Consider the following 16,781-nt stretch of genomic DNA (forward strand, 5'->3'; position numbering starts at 1 on the left):
GTGGGTCTCTTTTTAAGCTCTCTACACTATTCCACTGATGTGTTTATTTGCCTTACCCAATTCTGTTTTAATTCTTATTGCTTTATAATGAGTCATGAAATCTGATAGAGCAGTCCTCATACTTTGTTCTTCAAGAGCCTGTCATCCATCTTTAAGTCTTTGCTTTTATAAATATAAATTTTATAAATCAGCTTGTTCAGTCGTGCGAAAAGCCTTTGTTGGGTTTATATTAGAATTGCATTAAATATATAGATTAATTTGGGACATTTAAGAATATTAAATTTTCCATAAATACTTATTTCGGTTTTCTTTTATTTCTACCCATCAATAAAATTTTCTTTCTCCATAAAAATGTTTGACACATCTTTTGTTGGATTTATTCTGAGATACCCTATAGTTTTTTTTGCTTTTTATGAGTGGTATATATTTTTTAAATCACATATCCTAATAGGTTGTGACTGGTGTGTAGTAATGCTTTTTGATTTTTAAATGTTGGTATTTAAACTGTCACGCTCTCATATAGATAATCATTTATGATTCAGTATGCCTCTATTTCTTTTGCCCTTTTGTCTGTCATATTTTTCCCATTAACTTATTGCACTAACAGTATCTCTGCTGCAGTAATACAATAATACAGTGACTTTGTTTTTAAGAGAGGAAACAAGTTCAGTAATTTACCATTAATATATTTATACACACATATATATACACACACACACATATATATGTATATATATACATACAAACACACTGTAGGTTTTAGAAGATACTCTTTAATTAGGGTTTCTCAGCCTAAGCACTGTTGACATTTTGGAATGTTTAACAGTGTCCTACCCTCCCCACATTTATGAAAACCAAAAATATTGCCAAGTGTTCCCTAGGGGGCAAAGTCATACCTGGTTGAGAATGCCCTAAATCAATTAAGGAAGTTACTTTCTATTATATTTAAGAAGAGTTTTTATCATGAAAGGGTATGGAATTTTAACAAATATATCTTCTATATCTGCTGAGATTATCATGTTTTTTTCCTCCTTTAATCTATTAGTAAATTATATTATTATCTCTTAATGTTAATCCGTGGTACAATTTTATTAGCATATAATAGTCTGCAAATTGTGCAAAACTGTGATGCTTTTTTTTAGTTTGGGGAGTGAGAGTGAACATTAAAACAATATAAATTAGATCTCATTTCATAAAATGAATTTTAATTGCCATCATTAAAGCCTATTTTACCTATCTTGCATAACAACTTGCCTGTTTTTAAATGATCTGGTTTTAAATAATGTGTTTTCGGATTTACTCTATTACTTTGAACAATCAGGTGTTAGACATATACTTTCTTAAAACATAGATAAATCACTTGTTTCTTGGATGATTAATTCATTTAAATGCCAAATTAACAAAACAGAATTTAACAAATGCCTCAATAAATAATCTATTTGCTTTAATTAAATGTATAACAAGGGAATAGGATGATGATTATTTGTAAGTAGTGGGACATCAGTGGCAAAATCAGGTATAAGTATTCATTCAGTTCTAAATACTATGTAAGCATTACCTACTGCTCTTCTCCACAATGGAAATAGGCAGTGTCACCTTAAGTCCAGATACCATTTTCCTCTAAATATTCTCTTAGAACTATATTTTCACAATCTTTGGACTAAAAGCAACTTTTCTGGTGGTTGTTTCAACGTTACTATGGAAATGAAACCACTTGGAAGTAGGAATACTATGATGATTTTAGTGGAGTTGGTAGTAAGTCATATCAAGAGGTGGAAAATGGAATTTCCAGTCATAAACTATAAGTTGACTGGGTTTAGGTAACAATTTGAGATAAATTTTATTATGAACTATTTTTAAAAATTTTGCCTAAAATAATTTTTTCATTTTCTTTCCTCTTATAGTCACGTTCTATATCTAGTTCCCCTGTGATGGTAGCTCAGCCTGTTTATCAGCAACCTGCATATCACTATCAGGTAAACATTAAATTACAATGAAAATCCTCTTTGATAATTTCAGTCCTTTTCGGAGTAACTTTTATTCTTTCTCATGCAAATACTCTAGTAATTAAAAAGAGATAGTTAAGCCTTAATAGCAGTGGATTTTTTTTTTTGTTTTTGGTTTGTTTGTTTGTTTGTTTGTTTTATGGGAGAACTAAACAATGTTATACAGGACGATGGACTGTTTGCTTCCTTTTACAAAATGTAATGAGGTAAGTTTTGCTCCCCTAGCTAACATTTAATCTAAAAAGTCTTTAGAAATAATTCCCAAAGTGAGATACAAATATTGAACCACAGGCTGATTTTTTTAATGTTACTGTTAATATTAGATCAGTTTTTTATTATTATGTTTAATATACAGTTGACCCTTAAACACTATGGACATGTGGAGGTTAGGGGCACCGACCCCCCCACACATTCAAAAATCAGAGTACAACTTTTGAGCTCCAGGGCTCACTGCCTCACCATGGATACCAAAATCCTTGGTTGCTCAAGTCTCATGTATAAAACGGCATAGAACTATGCATGTAGTCGACCTCCCGCATCCTTGGATTCCCAGCCACAGATTAGAAATACTGTTTTCAATCTGAGGTTGGTTGAATCCAGGGATCTGGAGGGCCAACTGTATATTTATTTTAAAAGATTCGTGTATAAATGGACCCATGCAGTTCAAACCCATATTACTCAAGTGTCAACTATAATGCATATTAAAATAATATTTTGGTTTATATTATGACACCCTCCTTTAGAAAACCAGCATTCTTCTTTTCATTAACTCTTGTGGGAGACTGGAATAAGTGAACTATAATGCCAACCATTTCGGTGTTTTGTAAATTAAGTACAATTGAAACAGCCATATTTGTTTACGTATTGTTTATGGCTGCTTTTGTGCTACAGTGACACAGTTGAATACTTGCAACAGAGATCTTATGGCATACAAAACTTAAAATATTGACCCTCTCACCCTTTACAGAAAAAGTTTGCCAATCTCTGGTCTATAGCATTCACAAATAAAATCACATTCTTTCATACCTCTGAAATAGTGGAAGAGAATTCATCTGTTTCTTTTTTTTTTTTTTCTTTTTGAAATCTTAAAATAGGCCAACGTGAAATGTTAAGATTATCAGATTTCTTTTTAGTATTAGACTGGGTTTGGGGGACGTCACTTGTTTTTAAATTCTATTACCATGCTAAATATAAAATTAAAGTGTTTCCTTCACTTACTAAAAGTGAAAGTAACTTAATGGCATGTATTTAAAATATATATATAGCATGACTTTTCCTAAACCGCCTCAGAATTTCAGCAGAGGCCCCAAAGACAGAACATTAGGTACCAGAACATTTAGCATGAGAAGCCAAAATTTGTGAAACCAGTTTCGAGACCCTTAACTAACTGCCTACCGTGAGCACATATGAGGGGAGAATGGGATCAATAAGAAAAATTGGCAAGGAGGCTTTCTTTAACAAGAGTTAAGAGTGATATGGCATTTCCCTTCCTTTTCAACCAAGTGAAGAAGACTAATGACTAAGAGACCTTAAAATTTGTCCCTTGAAATTCGTGAGATGGTACCACTTGGAGCTGACCGCTCCTAAAAAATGTCCAAAGAAGCTGGAGTGGTCTATGGAGTCAGAGCCAGGACAAGAAGACTACAGTGGAAATGTGTTGAACTTCTACTCAAGGCAGGCAAAGGTTTCTGTTTCCCAAGAGCAAGATGTGAATCTCACAGAAGAGACTCCTTCCAAAAAAAATTTTAAGGCGACCCCAGGAGAGAAAGTATCTGTGTGAAGTAAACTTCTAGGCAGAATCAAGGGCTAGAATTGCAGTCAAAAGTTCTCAGAAGGGAGATCACCAAAGAATCTAGTAAAGTACCCAACTAGAGAGTCAGCATTTAGAATCTACCACACCCCCAGAAATGATCCATCCTAATTTTTATCCGAAGGCAAATAAGAACAACTCAATGCTTTTAAAGTGGTAGGGTGAAAAAGAGTAAAGTTGCTTTCTGCTTGCACCTTACTGAGTCCAGCTCCTCCTTCATTAGTTGATTACATATGGCTGTTGCTCACTTGACATTGCAAATGTATTCCGGAAATTTTCTAATACAGTTTAATTTTATACTTTGACTCTGGTTTTCCTCTCGACACAAATTATAAAATTGAAGTAAGGTACCTAGACATACGCAGGAAAGATTTTGGTACCAATTTGTAAAATAATATTTTGCAATGTAAGAAATAATTTCACTTTACATATTTTTTTTTCAATTAGCCATCATCATTCTGCCCCTAAAATTCCTACTTTAATAAAAATCTTCCCTTGCTCTTTCTTTCTACAAACTCTGAGACCGATAACTTTATCAGTTTTTGTTAGTCAAATCAGAGAATGCATGTTTTAATTAGTCTTTATCTCCTTCATATTTTTCATTTCCTAAGTAGATAGTGATTTCATTTAACTACATATAAATCATTTTATTTAAGATTTTTTAATTTTTAATTAAAATATTTTCTTAAGAAATTACACATAATCCTGCCTTTCTGAATATAGTATACAGAAGATAAACTTCACATTATCTTGGTCATCATTATAATATAGTGATATTACCTTTTAGTAGTTGAAATGGTCAGCACAAACAGTGATTTTCTTTAGATAGTAGATCCATGGGGTCGTCTTCTTTTTTTCTTTTTTTTTTTAGTAATAAAAAAGGTTATTAAAAATGGAAAATAAGTAAAGAATTAAACATTTATTAAGAAATAATACAACTAATTTAAGAAAATTCTATTTTTATATTGTCATTTTGCAATAAATATTTTAAATAATGTGACCCTCTTTTTTTAAATAACAGCTTTATTTAGATATAATTCACATACCATACAATTCACCTATTTAAAGTGTACAAGAGTGGATTTTTACTAAATTCAGAGTTGTGCAACCATACCACAATTTTAGAACATTTTAATAACCCTACAAAACAAAAGTTTACCCATTAACAGTCACTCCTCTTCTGTTACTGTATTCTTTTGCTTAACATTTTTTCATGGTTTATGTGGTGGCATGTATTAGTGTTTCATTCTTTTTTATAGCTGGATATATTTCCATTATACAGATATATGCTTTGTTTATCCATTCATCAGATGATGGACATTTCGATTATTTCTACTTGGAGCTGACCAGTCCAAGTGGCTGTTGTAAATAATGCTGCTGCAAACATTTATGTACAAGTTGTTGTACAGACATGTATTCATATCTCCTTGGTCTTATACCTCAGAGTGGAATTGCTGAATTACATGGTATCTCTGTGTTTAAAGTTTTGAGGAAATGTCATACTGTTTACCATAAAGGCTGCACCATTTTACACTCCCACTAGCAGTTTATGAGGGTTCTGATGTCTCCATATCTTTGTGAACACTTATTGTTGTTTTTAATTTTTATGAAACCCAATTTATCTTTTTACTTTTGTTCCTTTGATGCTTGTTTTTAATGTCAAAATTTTTTTAATTGCCTAATTCAAAGTCACAAAGATTTATACCTATGTTTTCTTCCAGCTCTTAATTTTAGTCTTTGATCCATTTTGAGTTAATTTTTATATATGGTTTGAGGTATAAGGGTCCAACTTCATTCTCTTGCATGTAGCTATCCAGTTTCGACCCTCGTTTATAACTTGGGTGGGGTCTTTTTTATTTCATTTTAGGCCCCTGCACAGTGTCTACCAGGACAGTGGCAGTGGGGTGTTCCTCAGGTAAATATTAACTTATTTATTGTGCTTTTGCAAAGATTGCATGAATATTAAAGTCAGGAGAACTAGATTTGAGACCTTTCTCTTCTATTTATTAACTGTGATACTTTTGGCACTTCATTTAATCAGCGTATTTCTCAGATTTCTCATTTGTAAAATGAAAGTAATGTTACCACTATACCTTTGTAAGTTTCCTCACATGATTTTTGTGAAGATTGAGATCATGTAAGTGTACCTATTTTATAAATGAGTGTTATATAAACATGAAAAATTATATTAGTATTATTAGAAATTTTAACATTTTTCTAGCCCTTCAAATTTGCTTGTTTGACTTATACTCCCAAATAAGTATTCCATCTCCCAGCTTTGATAACAAATGATATACCACCGAAAAGATTGTTTAATCTTTTTTGAAATTTTCCTACTTCCATGGGAAGTCGCAAAGCTGAGAATAGATGTTTATGCCAATTTAAATACCATAGGTTATATTATTACAACCTTTAAAAGTGATCTTAATATAATAATCTGAATTTATATATGAGGTTCTGAAGCACTAAGAACTTTTAGTACTTATTAGTGACAAAAGTTCTTTAATGACATCTACACAACTGGAATTTATAACAACCTAGAGTTCCTAATTTGTTGCTAAGATACTTCTGTGCTAGCCCTGAAAAGGAACTTTAGGAAAATATGAAACAAATATTTCTCTCATCTGTTGGGTAAGTCCTTTGGTTTAATTGATTAACTAATCATATTTGAATTAGAAATATGGTTTTGCATTTTAGTCTCCTGCCTCTTCTGCTCCATTCCTATACCTACAACCATCTGAGGTTATTTATCAACCAGTGGAAATTGCACAAGATGGTGGATGTGTTCCTCCTCCGCTGTCTCTGATGGATGCTTCAGTTCCAGAGGTACATATTAGTCTCAAAGTAACTTATCTATTACTACCTCATCTTACATTTATTTCTTTTTCTTTTCTAAAAATATTTGTTCAGGACCCTGATTGAAGCTGCATATCTTATGTTTTCTTTGCTTTATTCACATCTCTTCCCCTTTTTTATATCTAAGAATGCTTCATCTTAGACTTCTTCACTAACTAGTTCCGAATCATTTCTCAAATCAACTGTTCATTTTACCAGGCTAATCCCTGACTCTATCTCCTTGAAAAGAGTAAAATACCAAATGCTTCTCTTTCTTCTGATTTGCCTGTCAATCTGTTGTTACTAACATTCTGTCAATTAAAACCACATAAAAATTAAGTCAAGAAAAAATATTTTAAAAATTCTTTTTTCAAAAAGGTAAATCTAATTTATTTTATAACTACAAATGGTAAATATCATCTTCAGTGTCTTTAAATTGTATTCCTGAACCATTGCTAATAATCCTACCACTTATGTGCCAGGAATTGTATATGATATGTTTTAAATTAGTATTGTGAGGGATTAGGAAATTAGTACCCATCTCCCAATTTGAATATATTATTTTTTATATTGATAACATTTATAATATTATGATTTTGTTCTGGAACAATTTCCACAGTTGGATCTTAATGTTTACTATCAATACTTTTACTAGGATTTCTCCATTCTTTGTCTCATCCTCCATTTATCACTTGATTGAATCTGCAAGTACTCTTGTTGAAGAAGGCTTATGGATGCTTTATTCTTTGAGTTCTTACATGCTTGTTGGTTCAACATGTTGTCCACAAATCTGAAAGAAAATAAAATTAGTCACAAAATAATTGCATCATAATTGTATTTGTTTGTGAAGGCTGATGGAACAAAGTACCACATACTGGGTGGCTAAAACAACAGAAACTTACTGTCTCCCAGTTATGGAGCCTAGAAGTCTAAGATCAAAGTGTTGGTGGGATTGGTTCTATGTGAGGGCTGTGAGGGCCTATTCCGGGCATCTCTTATTGGCTTATAGATGACCATCTTCTCCCTGGGTCTTTACATTATCTTTCCTTTCTTGGTGTCCAGATTTTCCATTTTTATAAGGATACCGATCATACTAGATTAGGTTCCATCCTAGTGACCATACTTTAATTTGCTTACCTCTGTAAAGACCCTGTCTCCATATAAAGTCCCACTCTGAGGTTAGGACTCCAACCTTTAAGTTTTGAAGGGAACACAGTTCAACCCATAACAATACTTTTTTCTCTTAAAACTTCCTAGTCTTCTCTCTTCTGGTGTTGAGTGTAGCCATAAAGAAATCTGAAGCCTGCCTGATTTTCCCTCTTGTCTATCATTTGCTTTTTTTTCCTTGTGTGCCTAAGAAATCCATCTTAACTTGAAATCACTTCACAAGATATGTCTTGGAATTTATCAGTCTTTATAATATTTTTGCCTGGGAAACAGTTTGCCCTTTTGATTTTCAGACTACTTTTTAAGTAAGAGGTCTTTTGTTTTGTTTTTCCCTGTTAGAGTTTTGGGAATAAAAAATTTATTCCAGTTCTGTTTCTTCTTTAGGAACACCTATGCATATATTAGATATTATTTTGTCTTTAATATATATATCATTTCTCAGGTAATTTTTTTCTCAGGGTACTTTTTATGTTTTATGTGATTTTTCAAGACAACTATCACTATATTTCTCATTGTGTTTATTCAACTTTGCATTATAACTAATAAGGCTTTCAAGTCTATTTTGTTTTTAATCTTTTTTTATCCCAAGCTCTGCCACTTTGCTTACATCATTATCTGTAAAATGTTTTCTGTTTGCTTAAAATCTCTTTTTTGAGCTCTGTTTTAGAGATGTTAGTATAATTTCTTTAAGATTCAAGTGTATTTATTTGAACTTTTCCACTTTTTCTAGGATAATTTCTCGTCTTTTTCTTTAACTTTTTGTCTTTCCTTGATGGAGTTGGAGAAGATGAGAAGAGGCAGTATGCATGCTTAGGTTGCTTGCTTTCTTTCCTATCTTTATACTAATCTTTAAATGAGGCTATCTTTATACTAATCTTTAAATGAGCTATTTATCAAAATATAGGGTGGGAGGAACAGGCTGTTGTCTCAAGTATCTGTGTTGTTATGTCTCCTGTTTGAGATACACTTCCACTGGTTTTTAGCATTCTAGGGATCATTTTCTGTATTAGGTTATAGTAGTTGCTACTTCCCTTTCTACCTTCACCCTGTTTCACCTCCAGCAGTGTTCCTCAGCTACAAGGCAAGGTGGCAGATAACAAAAATGGTGAAAACATGATTACTCCTTCAGTTCCACTCCCCTGCTATTTAGTAATATAAATTGGATCTTTATTGATATTTCCTAGTTCTGCTTCAGGCCGACATACCCCTACACTTGAGACTTTTTGAATAGATCTTTCAGAACATTGACCTTTAGGCAAATTTTTATCTTTCCTGGCATCTAAGGAGGCTTCAGAATCCTTCCTTACATTGGTCCAAATTGCATAACATTTGGCAGACATTCTAAATTGTTTGTGGTTTGGGGATCATGGACATTTCCTTGTTTAATTGATGGCATTTAAAAATATATATCTTTTATTCTTTTTGTTGTTTTCTGGTTTTCAAGGAGCGAGGAGTAAGATAAGAATTCTTTTACATTAGATTTTTAACCACAGTCTACTTTTAGCATTAAACCATAGTCTTAATTCCTGACATCAGATAACTTATCATCATGATATATTCACGATTTAGTGGAATCTAATAAGATTTTTCTGGAAATATTACTTATATTAGCTTATAATTTGTGCTATTAATTTCTATGCTATTTCCATATAAAATGATATATGCATGCTTTTAATATTGTTTCTGGTAGAAGTTATAGGCTAAACTATGTTAATTAATAGAGAGGGATGGTAACTAGAAACCACTTTAGATAGAACCATTTAGCTTTCTATAAAGAATATACCTCTACGAGAAGTCCTACAAATACCTCAAATTTTGTATATTATAAACCTAACTTTTTCTCTCCAGCCCCCTCCCACACAATTACATAAACATCAAACTTGCTTTTCTTGTATTCTGTCTCTCAATGAATAGTTCCACCACCTGTTGAACAAGCGATACATCTGTTTTTACACGATCTGTTCCTTACCTTTGGCTCTGATGTCTCATCTTTCAACTGTCTTTTAGTGTATATTCTTCCTTCCAGCTATACTAGACAACTGTGTAGATCTTCCAAATGAGATGTGTTCTTAGTTGCCCCTATTCCTTTGTGCATACTATTTCCACTTTCTTTTCTTAATTCTTAAAATTCAAGCATCAACTCCACTAGAAAACTTTTCCTGACCATCCTCCCCAACTTTCTTAAGCTAAATCAAGTAGTTCTTTTCTCCCATGCATCTCTATTCATGTCTCATAGGACTTGATGAGTTGTCTGTCTGTGATCAGTCTGTAAGTTAAAGACAGGGGATGTGTTTTTCATCTGTTTATTGTGTAGCAAAATGCTTAGTACATTGTAATGTTGAATAAATATTTTGAATTAATAAATAAAAGACAATATATATCCTTTTTTTTTTTTTTGTAATAGCCTTATTCTGATCATGGAGTTCAAGCAACATATCACCAGGTTTATGCTCCAAGTGCCATTACTATGCCTGCACCTGTGATGCAGACTGAACCAATTAAAGTAAGAAGTTTGTTTTGATTTTTTTCTGTCTTTATTTAGTCATATTTCAAGTTTTCCAAATTTCTCTTTTGAAAAGAACAATTTTAGATATTTATATCACTTTTGTGATCAGAAGTACAGAATTAATGAACTCTTTCATGTGAATGAAATGGAATTCCAAATTAACTATAATTTCTGTTAATTAGTTTTGAACAAGTAAGAAACCACAAATAGTCAAAAATATTTTATTTACCATGGTAAAATATATATAACTTAAAATTCCCATTTTTAAGTGTATAACTTAGTGGTAATTATTACATCCACAATGCTGTTTAACTATCACAACAGTCTCTTTCCAAACTTTTTCATCACCCCAAATGAAAAGAAACTCTGTACCCATTAAGCAATAACTTCTCATCTCCCCTCCCCTCCAGTCTCTGGTAACCTCTAATCTTTCCATTTTTATGAATTTGCCTAGATATTTCATATATGAAATATTTCATATTTCAGATTTTTATTTTCTATGTTAAGTGCATGTAAAATATATGAGGAGGTGAAAATGGCTAAACTCCTTCAGTTTGGGAATTGTGTTAATGTAGCCTAAATCAGATCCAGGCCAAAGAGTAGTAATCTAGTTAGATCCAAGTATATATTCACTAGATTTTGACTCTCTACTATGTATCAGGGAATTCTGCTTATTCCCGTATGACCTGGTTTCTTAGTAAAACTCTTGCATCATCACTTCAGGGAAATGGGACTATATCTTTAGTAAAGAACCACAGATTGATGAACTGTTGTGATGGTGATATGAATTTTGCTTTCAGTGTATTTTGGTAAGGAAAGTAGGCATACACTTTACAGTAAAGTGATCAAGATTAGCTATTTCACACTCATATTTATACTTCCGACCTATCCCATGTGTTGGAACTCAATACCAAAACAGTCTACTTTAAGGAGCCTCCCCAATCTCTCGTATTCCCTTACCCCATCACCACTCACTAAATTCCTTCACTGCTATTACCACTGTACTGCAAACATGAAATTAAACCATTATTTTGACCTAGTATCAAAGCCCAGAGTGTTACTAAACAAAGTGTAAAACAGACTTCCTCTGATGTTAATATTTTCTCCAAATATACATCTCGAGAAGTAGCTGAAATAGCTATTTCATATTAGATAAATGCTGTTTATTTTCAGTTACATATGACATATATAATATATATTATATATATAAACACAAATTATTAAAGTTGTACTGACCAAATAATTTTAATAGAAGATGAAGTAGTACTAAGATAGGAGAAATTTACAAAGAATGTTAATGTTAAACATTCTTAAAGTTTAATTCTTCTAGTTTATACACTTTTCCGCATTTTCTTAGGAAATGGCAGAAATTGTACAGAGAAACTGGTAACTTGTTAATTTGGTCATGTGAAAGTTATACATATGTCAAATATAAATTGTAACAGTGACATGAAGAGATATATTTTTTCATGCATATAAGAATAAAACTGGAATCAGAAAACTGCCTCTTGTAAGTCTAGAGAAATGCTACTAAAAGGAATTTTACCCCATCAATCCCGACACAGAGATATTTGCTCTACTATGCCACAGGACAAAGGGGTACAAAACCACTGACTTGTTTAAGTTTGGAATTTAATGTCTTGTTAAAGGCTATAATAATTCTGGTTTTCACATGAGGTACATCTAGGGAATATATTGGTCCTGCCAAAGTACGATTTAACAATTAGAGAAGAGTCAAAAAGCTATGAACTGGTTAACTAGCTTACTCCAAAGCCCCCACGTCTTACTTAATTATAATATCAGAGAATCTGAGACACCATGGATTGTAAGACATACCATTATTTTATGTATTGTTAAAGATATATATATAAAAAAAAACATTGCCATCAATTGTAAATGTATTCAGATTCAGAAGTTTTCAAATATGAAAAGTTGTGTATTTCAGTCAATGAAATTTGGCATGTTTTATTTTTAATTTAGAGATGCAGGATCATAGGAAGCTTGAGTTAGGAATAGAAAAAAATCTCACAATTCCCCTTTTGTTACAGATGAAGAAAAAAGAAAATTTAAATTATTGAACTTTTAGAGTCAAAACTGAACACAAGGCTATTGTATAGAGTTTTAAATTTTCTGTTTTTATTTTTTAAGTTTTAGTGTTCATGTGTTTTATACCCAATATTTTTCTCTAGGTTATTTGGTGGCCCTAAATAGAAAATGGCGCCCCGCTCAGGAACAGAAACTCTAAAACCACTTCTTTAAGTTTCCTAAAACTATACAACCCTATAGGATGCTTTACTATACAAGTTTTACCATGTGAAAAATTATCTACTTTTGTTTATAGTGCATTTGTATTATAACATAGAAATCTTAATACACTATCATTATATCTTTAGGAGACTTATCTTTTCCTAAAATATATTAAAGTAGAATGATATTAAAATATTGACATTTAAAACATTAGCCTTTATTCTTCCTATGCAAATTATCTCTAGTGTACCAAAAACTTTGGTGATTTAAAATAGAAAGGTAGAAATATTTTGGAAGAATTCGAGCTTATCGTTTTTATAAGTGTAAGTCATCTTTAAAACTGTGATTATAATTTTAAGGATGTTAATTGGATATATCCCAAAGTAGCAATGTCAGATATCAAAACTATCTTGAAACAATAAATCTAATCAATGAACTAAAGACCTTATTCAGAGCTCAGAGCACAAGTCTAACTGCTGTAAAAGACTGCCAGAAGCTACTCATTGACTTTAAGCCACAGGCTACTGTATTCTGTCAAATTAAATACATACAATGGAAACTACTAAATTAATATAGTATTAATTAGGCCTATCATTTTCTAATTCAGCAGAGTCACATCTTATACAGAATTAAGTTTTAAAGTCAATAAAGCAAAATCACATAATGTCAGAATTATCCCGTTGAACCTAGTCTATAGGAAGGAACAAATGTATCTGGGCATTTGAACCATTATGCTTTTAAGATCAATATCAAACCCCTAGGTAAGACGGGTATAACTATAGAATTATAAAATGCTTCTGTTATAGTGTTTTTCCATTTTTACATTAATATACTATATAATAAATTTGTTCTTATGAGAATTGTGATACTGGAAACTAGGGAAACTGTCATTTGAAGTTCACCTTTAAGTTAAATGTTCATTTAATTTAACTCCAATGTTTACTTAGCTATTCATGAAAATATTTGATGTTAAGGATAATATTTAATCACTTGCCAAGCTGTGAGGAATTTTTTCTAATTAAAGCACCAGTTAGTCTTGAATGATAAATACAGCTATTTGCCTGTTACACCTTACACTTTGGAAAGACAGCATGATACAAAAGTAAATTGGAAAGGGATTTGACCTACTACCACTGTATTTCTAGCTCAGAGACCCATAATATATACTTACCTAAAAATTAGCAACTTATTGCTACTCTACAGAAAAATTCCAGTATCTTCTTCCTAACCATTTCCTCATTTCAGTCGCATTAACACTTCTTATTAAGGAATTAAGAGACTAAAATTCCCTCATATTCAGCAAGACCTCAGGACAGAGGAAGACAAGTATAAAGCACTGTATTCTAGAGGGCAGGAGCAGGAAAGGCCTATGCTTTAGAGCCCCAGACATACAAAAAGATAAAAATTTTCTTGCACTGTACATAGTCAAACCATAGGTAGCTGCATATTCTAAAGAATAAATTACTTTACTCAATAGAGAACTAGGCAGCAGGCACCAAAAAAGCTCACCCATTTAGGTACTAGAAAATGTGTAGGTTCTATGTGTACCAAGCCTCATTTTTGCTGTAAGAGAGGGGACAAAGGACAGTAAGAACAATCAAGGACTCATGAAACCAGTCTTTTAGAATTGTCATGAATAGATTTCCATTCAAGAATGAGTAAACTAAAAAGTACACACTGTATAGGTCCTGTTAAAAATTTTTTGCATATGGCACTACATTGATTGAAGGCAAGGATAAATAGCATATATATGTATATGTGTATAAAATCATATATTTAAGAAAAAATTAAATACATTTTAAAAATTGTATTCCATTTTCCCAGTAATTACAAACCGAAAAACGAGAAAGATGAAATGTTTCCTGGCCAATGTAAGAACACACAATGCCAGACATGTACGACTTTCTGTTGAATGATATACTTATACTTATTTGATTTTATTAATCAGTGTCACCCCAATAATTTTTAATAAAGAATAATTTTTTACAAAAAGAAACACTGTATGAAACTATTGATATATATGATGAAAAGAATTAAATGTGTCTTTGCCATAAAGGGCCATAGTAGTCACTACAGAAAATCAAATCCTAGATAGAGTTTTTTAAAAAAATTCTCCCAGAATTCAAAAGAAGATAATATGAAAGACAAAATGATGAAAGATAAAATGTTCTAATAGAACAGAGACAAACCCAACCAAAAAATAGTAATTCTCAAAAAGAATACAGAACAAATTGAACAAAAAGAATGAGTACAAATTTTAATAGTAAAACAAACCCACCCTGATTTATTTGAATTTATAAGTCAAAAAGGATTCACCATTCTTCAAGAAAAATTGAGAGGCAATTCATGCGCAAATATCCTGGCAAATATCGTTTTTCCTCCCCAAGACATTCCGATCCTTTTAACTTTTTTTAACCAGTTATTTTAAAATAATTTTAGACTTATAAAAAGTTGTAAAAAATAGTACAGAGTTTATGTATCCCTTCACCAAACCTCTAATTTTAACAATTTATATAATCATAGAACAATTAGGGAAAACAAAAATATAGCATTGGTACAATACTATATCTGTTAACTAAACAACAGACTCCAACTTCACCAGTTTTTCTACTTATTTTTTGTTGTTTCTAGATCTAATCCAAGATCCCACATTGCATTGATTTGTCATGTCTTTTTATTCTCCTCTAACGTGAACTTTATAGTCTTTCCTTGTCTTTCATAACCTTGACACTTTTAAAGAGTACTGCTCAGTTATTTTATAAATTGTCAATTTGAGTTTGTCCAATATTTTCTCTTGATTAGATTAGAAGTTATACATTTAGGGCAAGAATATCTCAAAAGTCATGTGCCCTTCTCAGTGTATAATATTAGGGGATATGAGATGCCAAAATATCTAATTACTTGTAATATTAACCTTGATCACTTTAAGCATAAAAAGAAACTTACCTGAGATAGCATAGGTAGTAAGTAGCAGATCTAGTATTCTAACCCAAGCATGCTCTCTACCATAGAGAAAAAGTTAGCTGGCCCTCTGAAATCCCTACAGTGAAGCTCATTGACAAGCGTTTATGCACAGAGAACTTCCCATTTTGATTTCCAATATGGACATGCAGTCACATTATAAGAAAGTGTCCAGAATGAGAGACCAACACAGAGAAACAGAAATTCATAAAATCATATAATGAAGGAAGCAGAAGAAAATATCAGAGAAACTATAATTAATATCCTCTCTGAGATAAGAAAAAATTAATGAGAAGTGGTCCATGCATAGGCATTCTGGCAAACACTTCATATTTTCTCAGACATCTTAGTCCTTTTAATTTTTTTAACTTTGCATTTTAAAATAATTTCAGATTTACAGAAAAGTTGTAGAAATAATATAGTTTCTGTATACCTTTCACCCTACCGTTCTTTAACTTGGGAGACACTGGTACAGGAAATGAACATTAATACAATCCTCTTAAATAAACTGTATATCTTACTCAAATTTCACTATTTTTTCCACTAATGTAGTAGCTGAAATAAATTACATGTGAAAGGGTCAGACATTATAGACAAACACTTTCAGAAAATAGAACCAAAAAAAGACAAAGTGAATAATAGAAATAAAATTAAAATTAGGAGATTAATTCAAGAAATCGAATATTAATTACGGAAAAAGAAATCAAGAAAATGGTTTAGAGGAAATTGCCAAAAAATTAATACAAGAAATTTTGCTAGGAAGTTAAGGACAAGAGTCTCTACATTAAAAGGGCCCATTAACTAATTGGCACAATTACTGCAAAAGACTCACATTAAGGCAAATTATTGTGAAATTTCAGAATGGCAGAGAGAAAAAAATTTAAGCTTCTAAAGAGAGAAAACAGATAACAAAGGATCAGCAAAACTGGAAGCTAGAAAACAATGGAGTAAAGCTTTAAATTTCTTTAATGAAAATTTCAATCTAGGATTCTATAATAGACAAGTATAAATGAAAAAGACATTTTCATACTATAGTCTCAAAAAAAGTTATTTCACATGCATCCTTTCTAAGGATGCTACAGACCATGTATTTCACCAAAACAAGAATAAACTAAGAAAAGACATGAGATTAAGATTTAATGAAAAAAAAGGAAGCATCCAACACAGGGCAAAAGCGAAGGGGACTCCCAGGATGACAACAAAAGGAAACCTCAGGATGATAACTGTTTAGCTGATTTAGAGAGCAACC

At 31.7% G+C, this 16,781-nt stretch overlaps 1 protein-coding gene across 2 annotated transcripts in view; it reads left to right on the top strand.

The window, feature by feature from the left end:
• BOLL (boule homolog, RNA binding protein) overlaps window positions 1-16,781 on the top strand; it is a 50,051-nt gene that overhangs the window by 15,679 nt on the left and 17,591 nt on the right. For both annotated transcript variants that reach the window (XM_011369216.2, XM_011369217.1), the window contains 4 exons: window positions 1,905-1,976; window positions 5,684-5,731; window positions 6,514-6,642; window positions 10,223-10,321. In XM_011369216.2, the coding sequence (XP_011367518.1) occupies window positions 1,905-1,976; window positions 5,684-5,731; window positions 6,514-6,642; window positions 10,223-10,321 (348 nt within the window). The remainder of the gene's footprint in view (window positions 1-1,904; window positions 1,977-5,683; window positions 5,732-6,513; window positions 6,643-10,222; window positions 10,322-16,781) is intronic.

The sequence above is a fragment of the Pteropus vampyrus genome, unplaced genomic scaffold, assembly GCF_000151845.1.
Source record: "Pteropus vampyrus isolate Shadow unplaced genomic scaffold, Pvam_2.0 Scaffold146, whole genome shotgun sequence".
Lineage (NCBI taxonomy): Eukaryota > Metazoa > Chordata > Mammalia > Chiroptera > Pteropodidae > Pteropus > Pteropus vampyrus.